General features: G+C 46.7%; 1 protein-coding gene across 1 annotated transcript; it reads right to left on the reverse strand.

The window, feature by feature from the left end:
- On the reverse strand, positions 1 to 27,688 carry LOC146182118 (uncharacterized). The gene is made up of 8 exons (XM_084575897.1): positions 27,474 to 27,688; positions 21,889 to 22,015; positions 19,853 to 20,011; positions 16,706 to 17,695; positions 7,448 to 7,659; positions 6,391 to 6,517; positions 2,842 to 3,000; positions 1 to 2,015 (listed from the first exon to the last, which is right to left on the reverse strand). Exons 1-8 carry the CDS (start codon positions 27,546 to 27,548, stop codon positions 946 to 948), a joined length of 2,919 nt encoding a protein of 972 aa, XP_084432023.1. The 5' UTR covers positions 27,549 to 27,688; the 3' UTR covers positions 1 to 945.
- Between the last annotated feature and the right edge of the window lie 176 nt (positions 27,689 to 27,864).

Consider the following 27,864-nt stretch of genomic DNA (forward strand, 5'->3'; position numbering starts at 1 on the left):
GAAAGTGGCTTTAATGAGGAGCTTAAATTATACAAGAACATACAGCCTTAGACTTCCCCCCCTACCCTTCCCCGATGTTATCGTGACATGTAGGCTGCTTTCCGACTTCAAACCGCACCGCAGCTATGGGCATCACGATCGCAAAAAGACACAACATATCCATGTTATTCTCAAACACAAAAGTATGTTGGACGGCCTGGCGTGATGAAATTCAGGTGTGACGAGCACGAAAAAAAAAAAAACATGGACAGGGAAACAAATATGCTACAGTGCTGAAACCTGGAGAAGAAACCAGTCTATAACACGCGCCTTCTAAGGTTCTATGAAAGCTTTGTAATGTCTCTCTAGCTATAGATGTTCCAGCACATCTGAAATCATGAAGTGCTCCTTTTCACAGATTCTCTCGTTTTTGACGCGAGCTTTTTTGCACCAACAGGAGCGATTACCTGCTTTTATAGTTTATATTTTTATGAGACTTAGTGTCACAAAGCGACATCGGCTATCAGGGACACCGTAGTAGAGGGTCCCGTACACGGGCGTCTCGCACTTCGCCTTCATCAAAAAGCGGTCGTCGCGGTCGGGGTCGATTCCGCGTCTTCGGGATCAGCAGTCGATCTCCCTAGCCACTGAGCCACTACGACGGGACATAGGAGCAATTAAGTATAGGTTCACTTTGCAACTTGGACTTGGCGCTATCAGAAAAGTTTTCATGATAGGTGGGTTGAACGACACCATCAATAGTAAAGACTGCGTTCGTTTGTGTGCACATACGGCGAAAAAATAGCGAGCGATGGCAATCAAAACGAGGGCACCCACAAAATTTACAACAAACATAGACGAATATGCGGAAAACTAGCCTAATGCCATTTTTTGCCTTCAGTGACTACCTAACTGCCCGAGTCTTCTGCGCAGCTCTACGCTGTCTCTTATATATGTGGTCCTCTGCTATGGCAATTTAACATCAATACCACTGTCATCGATTCCATTATTGACACTTTCGCGCTGATGTTGACCACCCATCGCGGACGCTGGAGCCTCGACAGTGTTGTCTATTATGAGTCGCTGCCTCCCTCTGGTGACCAGGTACATCGCGAGGTATAACACGTTCATTATGAGGGCAGCTGCAATACAGACGTACGCAAGGGCCATGGGGTCTTGCTCGATGAACAGACCCACCAAAACAGGTGGCACCATGGTTCCCAGGGACGCGGACACCGTAACCACCGACATCATGGTGTTGGTAATCACCAGGAATTGGACAGCATAAGACACTGCAGCCGCAAAAACAGCGGCGAGCGCTACTCCGGCGACGCCCGACAGAGCCCAAAGCCACGTGACAGACGAAGCGCCGAAGACGGCCAACAGCGCAAAAGTGGCCACCAGAAGAACTTGGCAGGTGAGCAGGATGCATGAAGGATGGGCCACTGCCGACCAGAAGATGGAGCCAACCCTGGCCACTGTGAAGGTCAAGAAGAAAAGTGACGTCAGGTAGGCCGCTTCTGTCTTGCTCATCCTGACGTCACTCTGGACTGCGAACGTCGGCAGCATCTGACCGAACGAACACTCCAGGCCTAGGTACACCATGATGTAGCATCCGAGAAGGGCCAGGAGGACATAAGCGAAGCGGGTGTCACTGCCGGCCTGGCATTGATCGCTTGGCGTAGGCGGTGGTTTGTAGTCCGAGCTGTCCAGGAGGTACATGACGAACATCAGAAGCGCCACAAAAGCAATGAATCCCGACACGATGCCGAAGGCACACGAGAGACGCGGTTCCCTCATTTCGCTGCTTGCTGCCTCCAATTCCTCTCCCAGAAGCATGCCACTGATCTGGGCCCACGGGCTGGTGATGTTCGCCGAGGCCGCCGTGACGTTGACGGCTGCCGATACGTTGACAGACAGAAAAGGCTCAGTTACGAAGGGGGCGATGAAGGCGCCGACACCGAAGGCGAGGTGGTACGCTTGAAGGGCCGGCCCGCACCTGGATGGCCACATGTTGATCAGCCACACGTTGGCGCCTGCGGGTGTGACGAGCTTGAATGCGGCGGGATTTCACTCTAGATATCGTACAAAGTCGATGAAGATTGTATTTTAGACTGCAGTCTTTACAGACGATAAAAACTTAGAGAATTACTTCGCTGTTCTTATTGTGACAAAAAAAAAAACAACAAACTGTCCACAAATTGCTTCAGCAGCATATAAGAACTTCCTGTGAAAAATGTATGGCTATTCTGAAGTTTCCTCATAGATTGTCCAAAAACGGGACAATGTCATTTCGTTCTGCTCATTTTATTTTTTCTTTACAGTGGCTTTTTTATTTATTTGTGTAACTGTGCAGCACGGTGCCAGAAAACGTCGACACGCATATGACATAAATCATACCACGTTCATGTCACCAAAGCTGACACCATATGCCGCAAATCATAGAGAATGTTTCTACTCGCTCAAATATGTCCTGTCGAAATCGTATCTCCCTTCCCTTTACTTCCTTCTTCAGCAGACTCGTCCGAGCCACCTTTCCAATATTACAGAGTCGCTTTCACATGCAACATCATTCAATAAGCCAGTAAGCCAAAAAATAATAATGGTCAGCCATTCGTCAATCAATAAAAAATCAATTGCCAGTCAGTCTGCTACTGAGTAATCATTAATCTGACGACACACTTAATAACCGATAAATCAATCAATCCTTTAATCAGCCACTCAGTAAACAACTGCGTATATCTATCAACCAATCACTAAAAAAGACAGTCATGGTTAGATCAAGCAATCATTCAAACAACCTCACTTCATTTGATAAGTCCTCTGTATACTGCGGCTCGGAATGCGTCGTGTGCTGTTTACCTGTATCCAGGGCTCCCATAGCAAGACCAGCGAGCACAGATGCACTGTGGGCGTAACCAAGCCGGCCACACGAAGGTGTCAGCAGCACACCGGCGGCCATCAGGAGCGTCATGATGATGCTTATCAGCTGCGTGTGTAGCCGGTCGTACAGCCGACCTCCTGCGAAAGGTGGTTGCGGTGGTTTGTGGGATTTAACGTCCCAAAGCAACTCAGGCTATGAGAGACGCCGTAGTGAAGGACTCCGGAAATTTCGACCACCTGGGGTTCTTTAACGTGCACTGACATCGCACAGCACACGGGCGCCTTCCTTTTCGCCGCGATCGAAAAGCTGCCGCCGAGGCCGGGATTCGATCCCGCGTCCTTGGGAACAGTAGTCGAGCGCCGTAACCACTGCGCCACCCCATCGGGATCACAATCAGAACCAGTGTGACGTTTATCTAATGTCACACGTGTTTTCTCTCCACAGGCAAAAAGCTGAGCAAAACGCGAATTCATTATACGTGGCCTCATTCCGTGCTCAATAGCCCTCCAGGCTTCCTTATTCCTGTATAGAGCGGAGAGCTGGGCCAGTTGGTACACATTCGCAGAGTATAAAGCCAACGGAAGTACGCGAACATATAGAAGTACATTGGACAACGCTGATTTCCAGCATTGTCATGTGTACCTCTCTGTGGCTGCGTCCTTAATCCCTTGTTCCCTTAAGGGAATGAGAATAAGGGATTAAGGGTTTTAATCCCTTATTTCATTTCATACCGGGATTGCTTGGGCGGTGTTGGACCGACTTGAGGATCTTTCGAGCGTTTAATTAGTCTGTTCCTCCTAACTAATTTTATATGTCCCTTAGTTTACTGGAACGTGGAACACACTGCAGTAACCTAGCTCGTATACAATTTTTTAAGCTGAGCGGTTGGCCTGCATGTCAGTTCATACTGTTTCAACAAAGTATTCGCCTCTGTCCGCCTCTGTTGTCCGATGCACATTTTTGCCATCACAACTATGTTTCACCCACCAAGTCCTTTCTCGCGTGTTATAATTCCGCCGCTGCCTTACCAGTCTTCCATCGGTTCTTTGAGAAACAAAAGGCAGGGAGGTCGCTCAGGTTTATTAGCCTGATCTACCGATTCAGAGGCTGTGCAATGGTCACTGGCTGTTTTTTAAGAACGTTCAGGCAATCAATGTGACCCTCTGGCTACAAGCAAAAGATATCAATCAGTCTAATACCCTGCCACACGGGCACGAAAAATGACATTAGGCACCTAATGCCTTCAACTGCCTAATGCCATTACCTTCGTGGCCGGTGCTACACGCCGCGGTCTAATGCCATTTAACTTTTTGATGATGATGATGATCTAAAGTTATCTTAAATATTTTGCAAAAAACATAACTTTTTATTCATTGTAATTGTTTTCAGTATTTTAAAAATATAAGAATAAAGGTATTTTTTTAGTAAACGGTGCACATTTTTAACAAACCGAGGACTAGTACTAGCGGTACTAGCCAGTAAGTGCCTTATGTATGGCCAAACACAGACTGCAAACAAAATGGCGCCTGTGCTGTCGCGGTTGCAGCCGACTCATACCAGTTTTTTAAGCTATGTATTACAAATGTGTTAGTTTTTAGTTAATATATAAATTTTCATATGCAAAATGTACGCTAATTGGCATAAGCACTGGGCACGAGAGTATTCATTTCATCGTCGAACGCAGGTCGAATGAGTTGTGGCAAACTCGTTGCGAATGGCATCAGGAGGAATGCCATTAGTTTTCGCGTGTGTGGCACCATGCGAATGGCAGTAACACTTAAGGCATTAGGTGCTTATTGTCATTTTTCGTGCACGTGTGGCAGCAGTATTAGCTGATTGACAGTGGAATGCGCTTCCTTTGCAGTGGTTTGAGTAGTTAATGCCAATTATTTTAGTAAGTGGAAAAAGGGAGAACAACAGAAGGCCCAATGCAGTATTTTAATTTCATCTTGCTTGGATTTAGGAAGTTATGCAAGGAAAACGCAAAATCATCACAAAGAGTCTGACGGTTCAGCATATAGAACATATTCTATTCTCTTGTCCTGGGAAGAGGTTCTCGATCAGCTCTAGTAATTTGTTATAACAAACATGCAGCGCTCCAAAGCAACTTAACGGAAAAAAAAAAAAAAAACGACGCATTTTTGAGGTCCCATCGCGTCTGGTCTGCTCCATAAAACTGATTCCGCTTGTTTCCTTAATCCTTCAAAATTTATTTGAGCTGAGTCATGTTGTCATCCAGCATGCACTGTTCAACGTGCACTGTTCAATGTGTTTTCATTCATAGCTAGCTGACTTCTTAGCTACGGTGAACTTCAGGCTACGAAAAAAAAAAACAAAAAAACAGACGCTTTAACTCAGTTAATCATGGAATATCATGCAGCAGCAGGGCGTTTTGACAGGAATACATTTGTTGTCTTAATTTTTCAGCGTTATTTTCCAGTGTTAATCAGGCGGCTATGCTTCCAGACCACATATTGCGTGTGCTTCACTGATGCGATCTTTTTAAAGTAATGCTTTTGTTAGCGATGACGTTGGACATACGAATCACACTTTGTATTATAGTAGTGCTGCAGCACTAAATGTTCGAAATCACTATAAAATATGCAGTGGAGAAACGCGAAAACCTGAGCACTAAATAACTATTCATATGCAGCTCAAAGACAGCATTAGTACATAGAGTACGTAATTTGCTTTCTGCATTGCGAATACACTTTAGTTGTGCGTAACACTCGCGATCACCGTGGAAATTTAAAAATCTTCGGTAATTTAAGTCGATTTTTTTACGGACCTTGGAAATGTTTTTGCCAGCGCAGGAAGAGCAGTTAGTTCTCACCATGCTCACGCACAATCTCTCGCGAATAATAAGTTCTCTCCAAAGCTAGAAACTAAAAATATTCTCTTAGTTTCTTATGTCCGGGGAAGCTGCAGGTATGTATAATAGTCATCCTCACGGTTTTGCACCATATTTGTAATAGTATTCAAAAGCAACACTTACGTGACAACAATATAATCGCTTAATTATTTGGGCTTATTCCGGAAGCTAGCAGATAAAGTGTGGGTGCCCTTTTAGGGTGCAGCTTTTGTACACCTATTCGACGAAAAAACCGCGTCTCCGTTGGCCGCCGTTATAGGTATAACTGAGCAAAAGAGAGTTTCTAGCAATTGACGAGAGAGTCACGATGCCCAAAGAGGGTTTCTCGCAAGAAGAGCCACGAGCTCTGCGCCGCTCGCTCAGGCGCTTTATTTTCTTCTGAAAAATTTTCTGTGCCTCGTGGGAAAAATAAAGAGTGGTAACTGCAAATACACATATAGAAGAATTTCTCGAATTCTTTGCCTCAATATATCGCAATAACTGTCAAACAGCATTAGGTAGTATCCTAATTTTCATTAGAATTTTAGGGATCGTTGAATTGGAGTGGCAATAACCATCTATGCGAAGTATTGGCAAGTCAGCCCAGGACCGTTTGATTCTTTAGCTCCGTAACGGGTAGAGAGCACTTCAACGTAATACATACAGTCGCACTCACCGATGAAGCCTCCCGCCAGGATACCCACGCCGCGCGTGGTGACCAGTTGGGCGACGCTCTTGACGTCCGTGCCGTACACCTCGGCTAGGTCCAGCAGTGCCACGCCGGTGACCGAGAAGAATAGGCCCTAGGTGGCAAATAGACGAGCAGGGATGACGCTTTTCAAGGTTTGTACTTAAAACCAATGAAAACAGACTTTAACCACTTTTGTAACGATATTTTGAGCTTTGCTATCCCAGATTGGGCAAGGCTTCTTTTAATCTATAGCTGCACACTAAACGTTCGAGACAAGCGTGTCGATTAAACTATGTCCCCGGCATTTACTCAGCCCATTCGGCACGGGACTTCATCCAAGTTCACCATATGAAATCGAGATGGCCGATAATACCAAACTTCTTGACAACACAGTTGTTACTAACGCGGGCATTATGAGATGACTCGGATGCCATTTACACGTAATCACTCGACCAGCCGAAGAAAAAAAAAGTTTAGAATACATAACGCTATAGAACGCATCCTGTTTCCTCCTGTCCACGAGTTTTTTTTTTTTTTTTAAGCTAATATCATGACATGGTGACCCACTCAATAGCCGGACAAGACTTTCAATCTGTTATTACCGGCCATTATGCTGACGTTTTTCTCCATCCTGTCACGACCCCGCCGGGGTGGCGCAGTGGTTACGGCGCTCGACTACTGTTCCCAAGTATGCGGGATCGAATCCCGGCCTCGGCGGCCACTTTTCGATGGAGGCGAAAAGCAAGGCGCCCGTGTGCTGTACGATGTCAGTGCAGGTTAAAGAACCCCAGGTGGTAGAAATTTCTGGAGTCATCCACTACGGCGTCTCTCATAGCCTGAGTCGCTTTGGGACGTTAAACCCCACAAACCAACCAACCAACCATCCTGTCACGATAAATGTACAGACAACACGGTTCTATCAGCCCACAGAAAGCATCAAACTCTAGGATCCCTGGTCCAACAGTATCTTTAGCACATACATACACATATTTAGACACAAATGCCGCACCAATCACAATCACTTCCGTGTAGAGGAACGTACCATTCCCACGCAGGCCAGGTTCAGATTCAAAGTGCAGGCGAGGCGCAGAAGCGTCCTCTTCGTGAAGCGTGGCATGCTCACTGCTCGAGGTTGCCGTTGTGCCGAGGAACGCGCCTTCGACCACGTCCGGGGCGGTTGGTTGCTGAGTTGTAATCTTCGGCTGTCATAAAACCAGCCGTAATGAGCGTAGATAAGGGCTTTACTCCCAGCGGCTCAAATCGGAAAGCGCGCTCACCCAGTTTGGAAGGCGTGTTCGGTGCGCGGGCGTTTCGGCATCTTGCGACATCTTGGATCTTCGGTTCCACGCACCCATGTACCGTCTTTGCTGAAAAATTAGACTCAGCGAGCGTTCTTTTAAGCCGTGTAATGTAGTGAAGGTCCTTAATCATTCATTTAAGTCCTTCTGGTTTTAGAGGGTAAGACAAAAAAATCTTACGTCAGGAGATTTGGAACACTGGGAATGCATTACGAATCGCACGGCGTGGATCATTAGCAAACCTCCTGTGCTATAAACTTTTGACAAATACTGCACATTCTCCAGACCGTGGGTGGGGCAGGTTCCTCAAGGCAACTCTCACCATGCAATAGCTGGCTACAACCTCAACCTCAGCCTCTACCTGTACATTTCGAAGTGGCAGCAATATATTAAAAACGATTAAGCCAGCGATATTTGACATCACTAACTATAGATCAGTGCCACGATCAGCGCATCGCGTCAGACTGCTTGACAGGAACTCAGTGGCCCCATGATGACGTCACAGCCACGTACGACTCTTTGTCCGATGGCGTCATCTTTGAATTCCTTTTATCGCTTCTTCAAGCTCTTTCCCTCCATAAGTGCGCACCAGGTCTGACTGCCCCGTTATATTTGCGGATATAGATAAGAGGACCGTGTTTAGCTCGCGTGACGTATATGTTATGGCGTGGCGCAAGTCTATCCTATACACGAAACTCACCATCCCATAGCCTCCACTCGCCATGAGTACTCACGGTGTCCCATACTGCGGCAAAATATATTCCCCAGATCATAACCCAAGCTAACACGAGTGACGCGACATAGACGCAATCCACTTCCAACGCCCATTACCATCAGTTACTGAACACTCCGTCTGTATGGCACCGCCATTTCGCGTCACCCTAGCTGTCTTTAAAACTCGCATTATGGCAGTGGCAGGTGAACGACCGCGGCGATTGTGTGTACGTGCACGTGCGCGTGCGTGTACGTACCGCCTTTGCCAAAAGTAACCAGGCTAAGTGTTCCGCTTCTCAGTCGGGTAGTAGATAGTTCGTACCACTTCTGATGTTTCAAATCTGTGCAGAGTAAAGGCGAGCTCCAGTGCTCACTTCTTAATAAGTTGTGATGCTCTGGTAATCTATGTTGGCTTTAGAATTCATGCGAGAAGCAAAATATGCTGCCTGGTTACTTTTGGTAAAGACTGTACGTGTGCGCGCGTGTGTCTAGGTGAGCTAAGGCATTCATCAGATGAGGGTTTTATCTGGTTGGTCGTTTTAGGTAGGCGATACAAGAAAATGCAGTAATAATACCACGGCGGCCGTTTTTCGATGGAGGCGAAAAGCAAGGCGTCCGTGTGCTGTGCGATATCAGTGGACGTTAAAGAACCCCTGGTGGTGGAAATTTTCGGAGTCCTCCACTACGGCGTCTCTCATAGCCTGAGTCACTTTGGGGCGTTAAACCCCATAAGCAAAACCAAACCAAACACACATTTTGCATCATAATGTCATCATCACCTATGACTATTAACGCGATAGCTTTGAAAGGCCCGTCCTGCAAAAACTCCGGCCTTGGCGTTTGAGTTAAAAATCGTGGGCATAGTCTGGTAGGTGGCAAGTGGCTCGCAGGTGACGTGGTTGAGCACACATTCGCCACGGGGTGCTCAAGTAGGTGCTCAGGTGGCATAAGAATCCATCTTCCAGGTGTTTCGATTGCCGAGTCAAACGTTACTCCTAGTCGATGCAGGCACGCTCGCACGGCTTGGTTAAAGCGGGGATTTATATCTATATCGGGCGGTCGCTTACGACTGCTAGCTGGATACCATGGTAGCATAGGACTGCATGCTAATAATATTGCGTTAGATATCAAAGGCTTAACTGCGGAGACAAAATTAAAACGAGCAGAAGCTGCACATGCGCGAATGATTATTCGCAACGGGTACCACAAACTGGCCACCTGGATAAAGTCTCGAGTGTGCACTACGCGCTGTATACGGACGACATCTCCATATGGGCCACGCAGGGCTCTCTGGGAGAAATGGAGGCCAGCTTGCAGGAGGCAGCCACCGCTGTGAATCAGTACGCGAAAAAAATGCAGCCTTCATTTCTCACCGAAACAATCCGAATTCGTCCATATTCGTCCTTCCAAAAAAATGCACAGACAAGATGGAATTCCGACTTGGATCAGAACTAATACCTGAGAGACAGGATATTTGATATTTTTGTCTTTTCATTCACCAGCGTAAGCTAGCGACGACCACGTTCGATAAGCTAAAAAAGGTGGGAGACCAGGAGGGCCGAATGGTCCGCAGAGTCTCAAACAAGAAAGGGAGACTGAGAAGCAAAGATTCTCTACGACTGGCCAGTGCCTTTGTAACAAGCAGAATCCTGTACTCGACCCCCTATCTCCGCCTCAAGAAACACGACGAGTACATCCTCGAGGTGATCACGCGCAAAATAGCGAAGAAGGCTCTCGACCTCCCTATAACCACGTCGACCCTGAGACTCCAATGTCGTGGTATGACGAACTCGCTCGAGGAGCTGAGAGAAGCCCACCTCACAAGCCAATACATGCGATTATCGCAGACACCGTCGGGGCGTCGCCTATTAACCCGTCTACACATACAACATACGACTGTAACAGAGGAAGGAGTAAGACTTCCCCAAGAGTGGCGATACGCCCTGCACGTAAAACCCCTCCCCACTATAGCATGTCCAAGGACGACTACGAGGGTAGGCGCATGGTCAGGGCAGAGGCCTTAGCTCACCAATATGGAGGGAAACCCGCGTCCGGCATGCATCAAGGCGGGTGTTACACGGAAGCAGTGATCCATGTGTCCAAAACGATGAACGGGCTCACATTTAAAGCCCGAAACATAACACAGCCAGAGGAGGTCGCCATTGCATTAGCAGCAACACAGTCCGATTCCAAAACAATCATAACGGACTCGCGAGGGGTGTGTAGGAACGTTCAACAGGGCTGGGTCCCGTGCCTGGCCTACCGGCTACTAAAAAACAGCTCGGACCTGGCCTACCGTCTACTGCAAAACAGTTCGTATACGTAGGAAGTCAATCCCGCCGCTTCATAGTCTGGGCTCCGGCCCACTCGGAGCTAGAAGGAAACAAGGCAGTAGATGTCACCACCCACGCGCTTTCTAATCGGGCAACTTCGTTCCCCTACTCATCAGAAGAAGAATTCACACCAGCCTACACTTTCAGACAAATTACGCAGCTGTACCAAAACAGACACAATATTTACCCCCACCCGCGTAAAGGGTTAACAAGAGCGGAGGAACGCGTGTTCCTTCGCCTCCTTACGAACACCATTATGTGCTAAGCACCACTTATCCACATGGTGTCGGCGTGCCCCTCCAACGCCTTTGCAGCTAACTCAAACGCCACCCGAAAGGACTGGGAGGCGACCCTACTCGCCTGCTCCGACCTGAAAGCCCAAAAGGCGTTGGTCAAACGAGCAATGGCGGCAGCGCAAGCCATTGGCGTCCCTTACTAGGGACTCCATCTAGTGTTTGTTAGGGGAAGGGCACTAAGCCTGACCCCAGAGCAACCTCCATGTAACTCTATTTTTAATAAACGTTTTCACCACCACCCCCAGCGCAAACTGGAGCTATAAACGCTATCGCATCATCCCCTTAATGGCGGATTTTGTCTCCCATAATTTTAGTTGCTATTAGCGTTGTTATTGCTAATAATAATAATAATAATAATAATAATAATAATAATAATAATAATAATAATAATAATAATAATAATAATAATAATAATAATAATAATAATAATAATAATAATAATAATAATAATAATAATGTTATTAAATTCGTGAGAGTTCGGGGCCTGCGTGTCCCTTACAACCCTTCCCTCAGGCGCATTTGCGGGGCCAACTTACAGGGAGACATTTACAGCGCTGTTCATCCTTTCTTTACAGAAACAATTCCTCCTCCTCCTCCTCCTCCTCCTCCTCCTCCTCGTCGTCGTCGTCGTCGTCGTCATCGTCTTGTTTAACTAGTCTGTATGCAAGGCGCAGTTGGCACTTTCGCACAGCGCGTGTCCAAAGAGGTGGCCAATTCGGTCTTCTTATCGGCCACACTGCGATTAAGGCTGATCTCGCTGGCAATCAACTTTCTATGCAGACAGAGAGGTCGCTTGTCGTTGAGCCCCGCACATCGATGCTGTAAGTACCAAGGACGAAATGGTTCGTAACGTGGCGCGAATCAAGCCGGCGTGAAGTGATCAGGATTTTGAAGGGTCTTTTAGGGAAGATTCTATAGTCATATTCGTACCGGCGATTCGGAGCAGTGTTCGGATTTCCCGAAGCAGCGCAAAAATTCGTCTAATTCAGAACTAAATCAGGATTTCGATCCAATTCGCACTCTGAAACACTCATTTTTATTAATGGAGAAGAAAACGTGATCCAGATCCCCGAACAGAATGCACCGCAACGAAGTTTCGGCAGTTCATTTTTAATGTGTTGGCGTTAGAGTTCCCGTTAGACAGAAACTCCGTCGTCAGAGAAAAATTGCTCAAAATAGTCGACATAGGGATGACGTAGTTGAAGTCAAGGACCTTGAAAGACCAATAACAGAACGTCACCTACTGAATTAATAATTGAAAAAATGGCTTATTTGGCTCACCTGACGTATACTTGGTCCTACCGCAACCAACAAGGGTGTCAGGTAACGTGCTGAGGATTGCAGTAAAGAAATGGACGAAAATAAACAAAGAAAATTGTCAAGCCTCCTACATGTGGGTTTTCTTTTTCACAATTTTTGGTCATACGTACAGTTTCTTATAATCTGTGCCCACTACTCGCCTGATTCAGCGTGTTTTTATGCCTTACCTGCCCACATATATGTCACAGGTGCGCGCTTACCTGCCCACCTGCGCCCTTGTCTATAAGTTAAAGCTGGTACATTCAAAGTACTTCTTCCTAATTTCCTTCCAATTAGCTAATTGCCACAAATAATTAAATTATGTACCAAAATGTTTGGGGTAATTACTGTGTCACCACTGTATGTAATAACCGAGTACTCCCTCACTGACGCATTCAGCGATGACTATCCGCGCAAGCCAACAGAATGCACCCTTTAAGAACGCAGTTGCTGATACGCGACAAGCAATCAGGGCCTACAAAAGCAATGCGCTTTGGAACAGCGAAGCGGGTGTCATCACTGTAGCTCCATTGAGCTACAGCCACAAAAAAAAAAAAAAATGGAAGAAACGTCCAGGCGCGTCGCGGATGCAGCCCGAATATATAGAACCGAATGAATCGAAGCGGCTTCGATGCGAAACCGGCTATGCCTAGCGACGAGAGGCGACACCCGCTTTCCTCCTTTGCTTCACGGCGTCTCTCCAACTTTCTCCCTCTTCTCTCCTGAGGCTTTCCTCTATTCACTTTGCCGTCCCTGCACCGAGACCACATGGCAACGCTGGTTAGTTTTGCGATAATGGGCGTTTATAGTTAATGCACAAAAAAAATAAAGCATGGTTCCCGCACACTGCCATCACAATGTCCAATTCGTGAGTCTCCTGGATCCGCACACATAGTCGAGCCCGACTATATCGAATCCGGATATTTCGAATGATGGCTATATTGAACGCACACATTATCCTTATTATTCGGCCTTGGGGAGGTATTGGCAAGGCCAGCGCAGTGATATTGTGTGGCAAGGTGGACGTGCAGAGTGCTTGAGGATAGCAATAGATATTTTCCATGCCACATCACTGTCGTGCGGTGAAGCCAACCTCACTATACCGCCCAAAGGTGCGGGTAGGCGGGCAGCGCTTTTTCCGTCTACTCGCTCGTCCTTCGGCCGGTGCGTCCTTCGCTACAGAACGCGTTGCGGGAACTAAATGCACCTGAGTAGTTATGACCGATTATTCTACTTTCGTAGTGAACAGGTAACATGATTACGCATGTTATGATACGCATTGGCTGCTTTCAAGGAAGCGTCCATGGCGGTTTCAATGCGAAGCAGGCTAGGCCTATAGCAACGCACATAGATTGACGGCGAGTGGCCCGTTGCTACAAGATCGCTTAGTCTTAGGAATTTGCGATTAGACGACCATTTTTCGTACCAAATAGTCGATTAACGAACTATTTTACTATAATTCGTATGCGTATCTCCTGTAGGAGGAAAACGATCAGAGTTGCATTCCTGTAAATAATTATTCGAGAAGTAATCATTCAGCGCCCAGCCTCAGCGCAGCCAGTAAGGCTTAGCTGTTTCACATCGTTACTCGCTTTCGACGAATATATGCACAAAAAGAGAATATATGTAAAACAAATTCGAATTCTATTGCATTCCTTCTTGAGCTTCACTAATCATATTCGATTCAGTGGTATATATATATATATATATATATATATATATATATATATATATATATATATATATATATATATATACACACTATTCGCACTCAATAAAATCTTAAAAATGTATTATTCGCACATCCCTAGAAATAGCGACCCCAACGAACCTTTACAGCACGTTAGGTTTGGTTCACTGACGTTCAAATTAGAGCAGCTGCATAGAGTTTGGTTAATTTGCGCAACTTGTCATTATATTGTGTCTGACTGAATAACACAAATTTTATTGAATAGTATTAACTTTTGTATGAAGTTTCACAAATAGCTTTATAGCGCATAGTAACACTACTTCAGGAAGGCACTTGCTGAACATGCAACGAAGCATTGCTTTTCTACTCTTTTCATTTGGTATGCTTATTTGTGTGAAAGGGTAATAGGAATGGGGGAGGGGGGTGAAACCTTATAAGCAATCTTTTTTGTGCTGTGCTGTACCTTAGCGCGAGGTCATCGTCTCTGACTTCGTTAATAACGGCACAAAGACGACAGGAGCTGAGACGTTTTCCAGCTTTATTGCCCCGATTTTAGCACGTGCTTGGCAATGCTAACAGATTTAAAATAAAGCCTCATTGTGCTTCGCGAAACCTATGTAGCGAAGTTTGCAGCAGAAATAATCTTCTACTAACGACACAAGCGAAAGTGTATAAAATGTATATCTTTCGTGATTCGTATTCTAATCAATGCACAAAAAATATGTGTCTATATTTATACCAAGGGTGGGGTATAAGATATCAATATCCAGCGAACATCTTAGCTCTCATGTGTAGACGGAATTAGGATAAGGGAAAACACTCCAAATGCCGCACGATGTGTCGTTATCATTATTAAAGTTCACAACATATAGGGTTAATCAAACCCAATATTATTATAATATTATAATGGTATGCGCCACGCTTGGCGCGTTAAGTAACTATACTAAATTTGAGCCATTCGTATACCAGCCGCTTATAAATATTGCATAAGATTGGTACGCTTATCATTTTCCAGAGCTGGTCTTGCTTTTTGACAATAATGACCGCTTGTCTCAACAAAAAACCTTAGCTGGTTTTGTTCGTCTTACAACCCAGAAGTTATACCGGTTTGTGATGTTGTAGCGCAGCATGGCAAAGCTACGTCACATCATGAAGGTTTCTTTTTTTTTTTTTTTTTTTACGCGAATGCACAAAGCGAATCATTCCATTTCATAATTGTATGCCTTATCCATAACAAACTGACGTCAAGATTTACACGGCCTCAAAAGTTTTGCGGTTGGATTACAAAGGCAGACCAGGTTTTCAGGTATTTCGCAGGTTGCCTTCCTTTTGTGCTGGAACTGAGCACAAACAATTCTTCTAATTTAATTAATAAATTTATTCACAAAGGAAGGCTAGATGATATTGTGCGGGGAGGAAAAGGTTACTAGGTTTTTTTAACGTGAGGGGCTTGTCAGTTGCTGACCTTCAGGCGCTACAGCCAGGAGGATATTTGGGATGGCATCGCCGTCTTCCGATCTGTTTCGCTTCTCCGCCAGTACTCGCCTGATGGGGCTGAGGCAGGTGGGTCACCGCCGCTTGCGGCGGGAGCTGGCCTGCCGCAGAATTTTTGCCTGTTGTGGGCCGTCATTGCACCCGCCACTGTTTCGGTGGTGGACGACGGCTGTTGCTGCGGCGCGCGTCTTTCTCTCCCTCTTCCTTTTTTTTCTTCTCTATTTTCTCTTGTCTGCACGAGGCAGTCGAGGTGGCTCAGCTACAGAGCCAGTAGCAGGCCCGTGCATTTTCTTTTCCTTCTTCCTACAGCCACAACAACAACACGCTTCTTCTGCGCAGTATGTGCATGTTGCGATGCGAGCCCGATTTGTTGCGGGACGACTATTCCAGTCGGGAATAGTCTCATTGGCACATGTAGCTCCGACGGATACGTTGTGTAGATAATCGTTCCTCACGGCTTTTTGATATCCGGGCATCCTTTGGCATTCGGACTCTGTTTTGAAAGCGGGTAGGTTTCTTGAGAATAGAAGAGATGTCAAAGCGCCTGAACTGCGTCGGCATAAACCATGATGATTTTCGCCTAGCCATCGGGCCACATCCGAACGTTTTCTAAAGGTTCGATTATTACGTCTTCAAAAGCTTGCGCATTTTTTATAAACGATTTCGGCGCACTTTCCATCTGTGTCAGCGCAGTCAGTGAAAACTTGGTGTTGAGATTTTGAGGCGTCGATGATGCTGTCAGCAATGTGATTCCTTTCGTGACGGCGTTTCTTGGCTGTCTTTTGTGACGGGGGTTCAATGGACTCCGGTGTGCTGACTACCTATGGGGTTCCAGAGGTAGGTCAACTTATTAGTATGCGGGAAGCTTGTATAGTCCTCTAGAGATGCCGTATATTTCTCTAGCTTGCTGCCTTGGGCTGCCATGTTTCAGGGGCCAGGAAAATTCCCTCTGGCATTTTCGGAGGATTTCCAGCCGGCTGAGTTCAAGGCCCGTATGCCATAAGAGGACAATGATCACTGGCAAGAGTTTGTTGTGTAAGACAGGCAACTTGTACAGATGCCTCTGTGTCACATTATACCCGATAGTACCATTCCCTTATTTAGAGTTGCGGCATCGGGACAGGAACTACTCCACGAATAGCTAAACCGATAACATTCTTGGGGCTCCTCATAAGCTAGCATTCCCTATCTTGGGGTTTAGAAGAGGCCTCTTCCTCACGTAAAAGTACATGGCTACAAAAACGGCCACACACAGCGAGGTAGACGCAAAGCACACGTAAAGGAACACGTTTGGAGTGTGGTCAAGAAACTGACCAACAAAAAGTGGCGGCGAAAGCGCGCCGATTCCCACCATGAGGATGACAATCGACATCATAAAGTTGTTAAAATTCATGTATGAGACAGCCCAAGAAACCACCGCAGCGTAGATGGGCGCCTGGCCGATGCCCATGAGCGCACTGCACGCCCACAGCACGGGGGCGCTGCTGCAGCCCCAGATGAGGAGCAAAGTGGCCGCGACAACGAGGATCACGTGGGCTAGGATAAGCATCTGGAACGCCGACATCTTGACGGTGATTAGTGCTGCGGCCCCGCGACTGGCCGCGAAGCAGAAGAAGTAGACGGCCGCCAGGCGCGCTGCCATCGGCTTGGCGAAGTGCAAGTCGCTCTTGACGGCGTACGCGGTCAGCATCTGTGACGTGGTGCACTCCAGCGCAACGTAGACGCACCCGTATGTGCTAAGAAGGGCGAGCAGAGCGCGGGCGAAGAACACGTCTTCTGTCTTAGACTCGCCCCCCTCCTCTGCGTGGGATGGTTTGATGTCGGAGCTGTCGATGAAGTACAGCGCCACCATCGATATGACCAGGAGCAAGTGGAAAGCACTGACGATACCGAATGAGTAATAGACCCTGCTTTCGCCCCGGGAATGCTCGTCGGCGATGGTTTCGTTGAGCACTTGTTGAAATGAGCTGTAGTTGGAGTCGTTGATTGTCGGGTAATCGGTTAGGTTGGCCGTATGGTTTAGCGCATCGCGGCCAACTCCGGTGGAGAGGAAGGGATCGGCGATGAGCGGTGCCACCACGCAACCAATTCCAAAAGCAAGATGGAAGACCTGCAAAGCTGGGTTACTGTTCTCTGGCCACATCCTGATGATCCATACGTTAGCGCCTGCAGAGGAAAGAAAAGGCCTGATTTCGATAATTCAAATGCATGGCAGACCTTTGCTGATGTTATACTATTAGGCGACATACTGCGCAGTAGACAGTACAGATCAACTCCCGCAAAATGGCATGAAATAAACTCTCGAGAAAATACTGCCACGATTTTCAGGGCTTAAGACATGACATGTACTGTTTCGACTTTTATACTTGAAATCTTTCATCATTAACTGACTCATTTGCTCTATCCCTCTGTACTCCTTCTCCCCTTCTCACAAAGTTGATTAACCAAACGCAACCTTTGTCTCTGCAACATAAATTTTCTTTCGTGGCCACTTACACCATTGCTGTGCCGTCACCTTGCTGACATTGGGTGCATCGAGGAAAGAGCTACGCGCATTCTCTCCTCAACTGCCCTTTTAGTGAGGCTGAACACAAGATTTATGCAGCTATAGTGAAGCAGCTGTACAGACAAGCTACAATCAAGAATATTCAAGATATCGCGCTTTCAGCGTGACATTCGCAGAAATCCGAATTTCAGAAAAAAACGCAAAACAATCGCGCATGAAGACGGAAGCATGAGAAGAAGTGCTGCTTGTGCAATGAAAATAGTTTCCAAGACTCAAAAAGGAATGCTCGTGATTAATTTAGACCGCACGTGGAAGTACTTTGAAGAAATTCCCGTGGTCGAAATTAACCAGAAGCCCTGTCTGCAACATTTCTCACACTCCATGTCTTGCTTCGGGACGCTTAATCCCACAAATGAATTCAATTAAATGTTTGACAGGAGTAAAAAAATGTAATGATGCAAGGTAGACGAGACGAATAGCGTTCGAATAGAAATTAGTGCGCAAGATTAAAGCAAAGGATTACTTCATTGACGCATTCTGTAAATCACGAAGCAGCTCTTCCTGCACGACACGTCATTGACTTTGAACATGAAAAAAGATTTCACGAAGCCTCCCGGCTTCGGGAGAGTACGCCGACTGCAGTATTAGTTTTCGTAAGAATTTTGCCTGTGTAGACCGCAGTAAAAACGTTGTTTTGCTTTGTAACATATTGCGCGGTCTATATGACCGTGATCCGCCCTAAAATATAAAGAAAATATAAGATCCGCACAGAAAGTTTCAAAAACCCCAATGTGATAGATGTAGACTTAGCGTATTTTATGCGAAAAATGAAGCTCTTGAAATATCCCTGAAGTATATTGTCTCTGCAGTATGCGATTGTGACGTCGGATCTTTTCGCTTCCTAGCTCTTGCGCCAGCAACATTTCATTGTAATTAATAGCGGTTATCACAACTACCGGTGACTTACTTGTGGTAGATTATTGAGCATTCACTTTTATTTGTAACAGTTTGTTCTCAATTGAAACTGATTTAAACGGGACCTTTAACTTTCTACGCTTTCGGAACTTCTATAAGAGTGAAGCTTGAGCCTAGACTATTTTTTGGCATGTCAAGATATCCTGCATCATTCATTCTTGCAAGTGCGTTAGCACAAGACGGTTCACTCAACCCTTTATCCGTCGCGTGAAGGTTGAAACCCCCAGACCCGTGCAGCATGCGACGCTCTTGCAATACCCTCGTGTCTGTAGGGCCATTTTTTTTACCTACACAAGTTACACCAGTGTAGCAAAAAACTATCGGAGGTATTGGGGATTTGCGACATTGGTGTAGCTGGCACAGGTTAAAAAATGGCCTTTTTTGTAGGCGGTTTGTGTGACGCCACAAGAGCCCGTGCCATCTCCGAATTTGCAGGAGTAGCCAACTTAGGCAAGACTTTCGAGATGGGAGTTGAACTCGCCAAGAACAGCGGACTCCGAATCAGACAGTAGCTCCTAAGCCATGCAGACATGTCCGTACGGTGTGGTTTAAGTGTAGATTAATTTATATCTATGTGAGGTGCTATTTCACATAGTGTGGTACAACAAGACTGCACGTTAATGAAGCAATGTGCTACTTGAAGCTCAACTAAAAATCGAAGGGCACCTAATTCACATTTCGATTAACCATGCTAAATATGTCGCAATTTTTCCCCCTGGGACTAGAGCTCAGGATTGGGTGTCAGCAACCTCGTGACCACGAGCCTCAAGGGGTCGTTCCGGCTACAAACGGGAACTCAAGAAATCACGTAGTACCTGGTTACATCGAAAAGGTGGGCTCACCTGGGTCAAAGGCGCCCGAGCTGAGTCCGCCGAAGAAGATCATGACGTAGGCGACAGCCAGGCTTCCGCTGAGGGGAATCATGAGCACTGCCACGCAGGAGATCACCGTCATCAGGATTGTCATGATCTGCACGTTGTACTTGTCGTACAGCTTGCCTCCTGCGCCCGGGAAAAGACAGGTGCGTCCACTCTAATAATAAAATGAACAAGTTTTTAATTACAATGGCCGATGCCCAGCTCGCACTTACAGCATAGGAAGGATAAACTTTGTGACGGGCGTGCTACCGGTCAAGCCTCCGGCGGCTTGGCTTCCAGAATGTGCGTGACAAACTCTGCTAAATGCCCTCATAAAAGTTTTCACAGCATTTAAAAGGAGAGGATGGTAGAATAGATCCTGGGACAAATTCACCAATTTGAAATAAATTGAAAATGGAGAACACGTTCCCACTAATTTTAAGCGGGCGACCATCATGAGCCTTGACAGCGCAGGCTGGTTAAAGGGCCAATGAGTTTCCTCAAAGGGGAAGTGGAAGTGGTAACGGGAGTACCAGTTAGATTTCTACAAGGAATTGTCTGGAGGCACGAGGTCTTTTGAATTAGGCTACGATGTGAGTGGTAGTGACCACAGGCTCTATCCGCCTCCCGCGTAGCATGCGCGTGAGAAAGCTAGTACAGCATTCTTTTAGTCTTCTGGTTGCGGTCACTGAAGCCAGCTGTAATGACTACACGCTCTCGCTGCCTACAGCGGCAAGCTTTTAGGAATAGTATTGCCCGAAGAAAGTGGTGTATACGAGAGAATCGTCGCGCACTGCGGTTATTGTCAGAGTGCGCAAAAATTTCGCCGCCCAAAAATGTCCCAGCCGGTAAGTCAGAAACCCTTCTTACGTGGACTTCCCTCGCCCTTCTCACCACCAAAATCCACCCCTATTCCAGCCGGTAAGTCGGAACCCTTTCTCTTGTAGCCTTCTCTTCGCAAGGATTACCACTATTTGATGTTTTGCAGCTAGTTGGCCCATTCTGGATGTTATTTGCATGAGCGATAAAAATACCCGAGTGTACTGGACGCCTTGCTGTTACCCCTTTTTTTCCCCTCCGGCACATATTCCTCTGCGGTTAGCAATCCATGGAGTGGAAGAACACCCCATATCACCCCTGCATTTACGGTCCCATAAGGCAGGCTTAATATAAACAACCTCTTACAATCCTTACGGCGGTCAGGGTGCCGCGACACCCGATGACAATCATGCGGGGATATGTACTGTATGCTTAAATCTCGGGTGTCCAGGACCCTATTGGGTGCAGTATGGACCATGCATCGTTTCATACCGAAATATCAAATTAATGTCAATCATTTTAACGCGATATCGTTAACGGCCCTGTTCTCCAGAAACTCCGGCGTCGACATTGTGAACCGAAACATTACGAGCATGCCTCTACATGTGACATGGCCAGACGTGGTGAAAATTGCGCTTTAAAGTATGCACAGTGGTTAGGGGACTAGGAATTGTGGAGGGGACAGCTTGGGGGATTAGAGATGAAGCGACTAGCAAAGTGCATGTACTTTAACGAGGATCCGCAAGGAACGCCGCACACGAGCCAAGATTGGCAATTTGGCGATTTCGACTGCTTGCTCATCTCTAGTTTCTTTGCAAAACTAGTTTCCTTTAAACGTTTCTGTTTAGCGATAGCCCCTTTTCGTTTCTCTTCAAATGGCGCTAAGACTAAAGGAATGCTCTACTGGTCCGGAGCATTCTTTTTCATTCATGATTTTTTGGCGTGTAAGAAGACCCATACACAGAGTTAAAAAAAAAAAAAAACTTTTCTGTTCTCGCATCTATTATAGGGGTGATACTTAATAAGGCGGAAACTTGGGCGAGTTGGAAAGCATTTGAACTCATCTCTTCTATGTGTTCCTCCTTCATCTAATGTCCCTTGTGTGTTAAAGAAGCGCTTGAAAAGATGACTATTATAGGGGGGTTTTAAGGTCAGGGGCGTTAAAATGCTGTCACGAGAACAAAAGGCTCAAGGTCACCCACCAACCAGGGAGCCAAGCAGGCCACCGACAACTCGAGTCGTGATCAAGTGAGACACGCTCGCGATGTCGGAGTCGTAGATCTCCACCAGGTCCAGGAGTGCAACACCGGTCAGGGCGAGGATGAGGCCCTGCATGAAGTATGAGAATGAGGGTGGAGGCGACGGACACGAGGCCTCGTTTTGTGGCGCCTGTCATTCGGTCTCGATATTACTGATTGACAGACGTAAAAGCAGCCGCACCCACCACCGAAAAGGCCGAGAAAGTGTTACAACTGCTGGTGTCGAGCTGGTTGCAGCATGGGTCTATGCTCGCTCATGCGTAATAGAGATATGGGTGCAGCCACTGTCTTCAAGAAGGACAAATGAGGCACGAAGACGTGTAGCATTTTTGCTAGCAGCAGTTTCATGGACCTCACATTGAGGATGATGTTATTGTGGGCACTGACACCTCTGCACACTTCTGACTATGTTCGAAATATGTCTCCTGGAAGTTGAACGGCAAAACTCCAGGGTTTTTCGGAACTCGAAAGACTGAACGCCATTTCGGAGTTATATCAAAGCAGCACTAGTGTCCACTGCGGAGGAGTAGAAAGAGAAGAGTAGGTGGCACCCCTACAAGACGTGAGGGCAGGTTGCACAAAACACCTATTTTTTATTGCGAAAGCAATACTACTCTAGGTTTCGAGCCTTCAGCGTATCGCGGCGCTAGCCACGTCTTACCCACGTGACGCTGTGACATCACACCCCACGTGACACTAGGGTGAGAGTTGGGCTACCAACTCAAGCGAAGTGCTTGAGATTGAGCTAGTTGGAACATGTTCTCACAAATGCTGCGCTGATTAGTTCTACACGAACAAAGGAACTGGACAAACGCTGAGGTTAAGCGCAAAGGTTGCGCTTAACCTCAGCGTTTGTCCAGTTCCTTTGTTCGTGTAAAACAAATCAGCGCAGATTTTGTGAGAACAACTCAAGCGGTCGGCGTAGCTCGGCGGTAGCCACGTCTTACCCACGTGACGCTGTGACGTCACACCCCACGTGACACAAAAGCGAGAGATGGGCTCCCAACTCAAGCGGTCGGCGTGGCGCGGTTGGAGCCGCGGCTCAGTTAGCAAGAGCTGCCAACTTGGGTCACTCGTTTCACATGGGACGGTTATATCAGAATAATCCTGCTAGGACCCTGGCATTTACGTTACCCCTATAGGCCACTAAGGCACAAGCGGGGCTTTATATGTGAGCTGAGGAAGAAGAAAAAGAAGAATAAGAACGCTCGGTCATCCGCAGCTAATGCTTTCGCTCAATATTTGGTTCAGCAGCGTTAAACTTTTGTAATGTTTTTGCCCTGTTTCCTACAATGCATGAACAGGGAATAAGCCTGCACAATTCAGTTCTCTGGAACGAAGTGTATGCATCAGAAACTTCGGGCGGCTCTAATATGAGTTTTGTGAGCTGGCACAATGTGGACGCTGAACATTCAGATTATTCCCAGTGCAAAATTACCTTAAAAGAAACTGAAAGTATCCATAGAAAGAGGCAGCTAGTCGAAAGAAATGGACAGCTCAAACACGGAACGAAGGCACACCTTTTTTACATCACTTGCTGGTTATTGTGTGTGTCATTACTGTGCCGTCGTCCTGCGCGCTGTTTCTTTGTGTCATATTCCATCAGCTAGTCCGCAGTACAGCACCCATGGACGCATATTCGAGTCTTGGGGTATTTAAAACCGCGCGAGATTGCGCAGATTGCTCCAAGTGCTCCAGATGACCCAGTAACTCTTACGATCAATAACAATTCCCGCCAGGTAATTACCTCTACCCCCTCTTCCCACTAAGATTAAACAATTTCTCGCCCGTCTGCATGTTTACGTTCTCTCTTCATTCGAACATCTTTCTTCCATTGAAAGTTGCACACTGAACTGTACGAGGTTCGTCGAGCCGATTCCGAAACACCGGGCTTTACGTAAAATATGGATTGAATAGGATACCTCAATCATCTTGAGGTAATCAGAATGCAATGCTTCAGTACAGCGAAAGTGACTCATTGCGTATGTGGATCTAGGATAAAATGACAGGAACAGCGCTTGTCCTGTGTCATCCTTATATTAGTTCCTTGTATTCTCGCGCTGTTCGATGTGTGCGAAAGGTGGCTGCACAATATGAAAGAGCACTGAATAAGGGTTGAGGGGCAGCCTCAGTTCGCAAGCCGAGACAACGTTTAGACAAGGGGAGGAAAGTTGGCTCAGCTTGCAAACTGAGGCTGCCCCTCAACCCTTGTTCAGTGCTCTTTCAGGGCGTATGTAGGCAGTTAGCTGAACAATAAAACTAAAGGAGTACAAAGATAATTGGGCACTGCGGATGGTAGGGGGAATGAAACGCCCGTGTCATTCTGAGGTAGAAGGCACCATTGAAGGACGCCGTTATGAGGCAGCAACAGAACAGTTGCGCGAGATGCCTTTCGCAATTATAGCCTTATAGCCGGCCAAAGAGAGAACTGCAGTTATCGGCCGCCTGAAAAAGGCAAGAAAGGAGAGAGTGCTCATTTACAGACATTCTAAGCGCGGCACAGCCTATGTCGTCATTAGTGCGGCGGGGAGATGCCAGTGTGATAACAAACCAGCATTTCGCTTCCAAGATGCAAAGGAAGGTCACTCACAGCAGCTCGTTCATCAGGAGCTATCAGGAACCAGCGGAAATATATTCCCAGACGTGCATTCTAGTAACTAAACCGAAAATGGACTGCACGTTCTCATAATTTTACACGTTTCATAGCTTACGTCTTTCTGCGTGCACCACGAGCACTGCGCCAGCAGAACGAATGCTGCCAAGGAAGCGAAAATCAACACTCTCACAGTGGCATTGCAGCTGCGAGCAACCTCGGGCTTAACAAACCTGGCCTTCATGATTTCACAGAAACATTGTCGGTCCTCTAGATCACTGCATGACGCATGATTGGTTAACCATCGCCCAACATTCGCCGAGCAATTGCCGAAGCACCAAACAGCACCAAATACGCATGACTCCACTGCAAATTCTTACGAGACATGGAAACGATGCAGGAAAGCTCAACCTCGATTCGGAATCTGACACAAGGCAGGTCAGTCGCTTCGTCCGACGGTATCTTGAGCAAAATATCAATCGACAGCCCACTGTATTAAGCGAACCCGGATGTATCCCACGGTCAGATTTAAGGTGGTTAATTCCACACAAAACACAAGTATTTGTTTCCGTAAATCATCCCACTTCCCCGCCCCACAACTCCTCTCTGTCTCACTGTCTGACAACGGCTAGCACCAAGCACCGGTCACACGCTAAACCAAAACTTTCGAGAGCACTGTGGAATCTACACCGCAGAAATGCGCAAACCGAAGCGTTGCTGGTGCACACGGTGCATCACGTTTGTTCTAATTATCATTATCAACCAAATGCGCTTTTATTATCATTCCTGCTGTCATCATCATCGTTGTCATTATCACTAATTGCAAAGTCATTGTCATCGCTACTATCATCCTCATGGTAGACAAGGAGAATTACAATGTGCGTTTCGCGACAGAGGACTGCCCATAACTCCATATGGTATCCATTTCCTGCCCGTGTATGACGATAGGGACGATAGGTCCCTACGACATTTATGGCCTTGAGTTTGCATGCCATGTGGGAAACGCGCATGCCGGTGCACCATGCTAATGTTTTTGACATTCGATCAGTACGAGTTAACTATATTGAGAGTGGCGTATATGTTCGTGAAGTTTTCATGGCTCAAAAAAAGCCATCATAGTGTTTTGTGTTAGGAGAGTTGGCTATTCTCAAGTGATTCTAGATATGTAACAACAGCCAAAGTGTGACTGTTGTTTTCGGAATGTCTGCTTATGCTTTTCCTTCCGGTTGTGGTACTGAGTCAGCAATAAGCAAAAAAAAAAAAAAAAACCTGACGCGGCGCGATTGGTTGAAGCACTCGGCTGAGTATCCGAGATATGGAGGTTTGATGCCCAGTGGATACAGGATCTTTATTTTTCTGGTGACGTCATCAGTATGACTGACAAGTGGATTCCCGCGGTCTTCCGCGGAATCTCGCATTTGACTACAAATTTTGAAATTGCCGCCTAAACGGATGTGACGTCGCATTAGCTATAGTGTGACAGAAGTGTATGGCGATTCTGTCACACACTCCCACCACACCACTACGCCCTCCTTAGGCTGTTCTCCTAGACAACGTGGACGCACGTTTCCATAAATAAAAAAATTCTTTATTCAATCCCCCACTCTATCACACTCCTTTGGCGGTTTATGACTGAGAGACTGACATGGAGTTAAGCATAGTGTTGACGTCATTATGCGGTTTATTTTTGAGGAAAGGAAGGGCGCAGTATATGTTTCACTGCTCGGTGAACACTTACACTTGACATTAATCGAATATCCATCGCCAAACTAGACTCCCACTTCACCAGCAGGTGGATGCTAAATATGAATGGAAACGGTAAAATCCTGAACGCGGCACAAAGAACTGTTGCGTCATAATTGTGATAACAAATCACGTGATATTTCTGACGGACTGCAGCAGTTACATAATCCACAGCGTTACACAATAATGTCAGGCTGTATTACACTAAGAGAGGTTTATTGTAACCCCAAAACTTAGAATACATACTGATATAAACATTGTCCAACACTATATTAAATAATGCAAAACAAGCTGCAGTTCTGTCATTGCATAACCATTACTACATTGGTGCCAAGTTGAGAAGTACAAAATATGTACATATTAACCTTTAAACATCCCTGAAAACGTGAACGAAAAAAAAAAAAAACGGAGGGGGATGTTCACCCTATTCACAAGTTGGCCCGTCATTACAGTGCTTACTTTCCGCTTAGTTCAACGTGTTGTGGAGTATGGTATGGTATGGCATGGTATATTATTGTATAGTATGACATGGCATGATTGGTAAGGTTTTGGTTTGGTTTGTAGGGTTTAACGTTCCAAAGTGACTCACGCTATGAGAGACGCGCATGATTGGTAAGGTATGATAAGGTAAGGTTGTGCATGATAAGGTAAGGCATGGAATTTGGGCGTTTAGCGTACAGATGCTGGACAAGTGCAGTGAGAGAGAAGGGCTCCGGCTTAATGTCGACCTCCCGAGGTTCTCTGAACTGCACTGAGATCTCACAGCGCACGTGTTATTTCTGCATGGCGCCTCTACCGTAAAAATGCACCCTCCATGGATAGGATTCGATGCCGCCTCCTTTGACTCAGCAGACGTCACAACGGGAGTGTGCATCCACAGATGACGCTCTGAAATATTGTTCTGAGAGCTCGGAAAACGGTGTCGGTTTGGTTGGTTTCAGTTATGGAGTTAAGTGTGCCAAAGCGACCCAGGCTATGAAAGACGCTGTAGTGAAGTGCTCTAGAAATGTCAACCACTTAACATGCAGTGACATCGCACAGCGCACGGGTGCCTTGCTTTTCTCCTCCACCGAAAAGCGGCCGCTGACCCGGGATCCGATCTCTCATCCTTGGGTAACGCAGCTGAGCGCCCAAACCTCTCCGCCACCGCGGCGAGAGAAGGTTGTATCGGCAATGCAAACATGCCACTCACCAGTCCCATGCATCCCAGGCACAAATTGCACGTCTGACCCAACCGGAGCAGCATCTGACCGCGTGGAGACAGCATCCTCTTTCTGTAGTCGTAATTCTTGTCAGAGTCAATACCTGCTACTGGACGGAGGAGAACACTCTCTGGAGCCTCAGCAGCAATCACATTACTGCGACTCGTTCGACAGGAGTATAACGAGGTGTTGACGGAGACAGATTAGGCGCTCATCTGGCCGCTCAGTTTCGCCCACGTGGAACGAAGGAGGGCTTATCTCGAAATTACGCGCCCTTAGAGCCTGATTGCCCCTCATAAGACCTCTAAATATGCGCACCCCGGGCACTGAGAATTGGCTTCACAGGCTAGAGGTTTTCTTCAGACCGCAGCTTTCCCCCTT

Source organism: Amblyomma maculatum, chromosome 8, assembly GCF_055883805.1.
Source record: "Amblyomma maculatum isolate TAMU_Amacu chromosome 8, ASM5588380v1, whole genome shotgun sequence".
NCBI lineage: Eukaryota > Metazoa > Arthropoda > Arachnida > Ixodida > Ixodidae > Amblyomma > Amblyomma maculatum.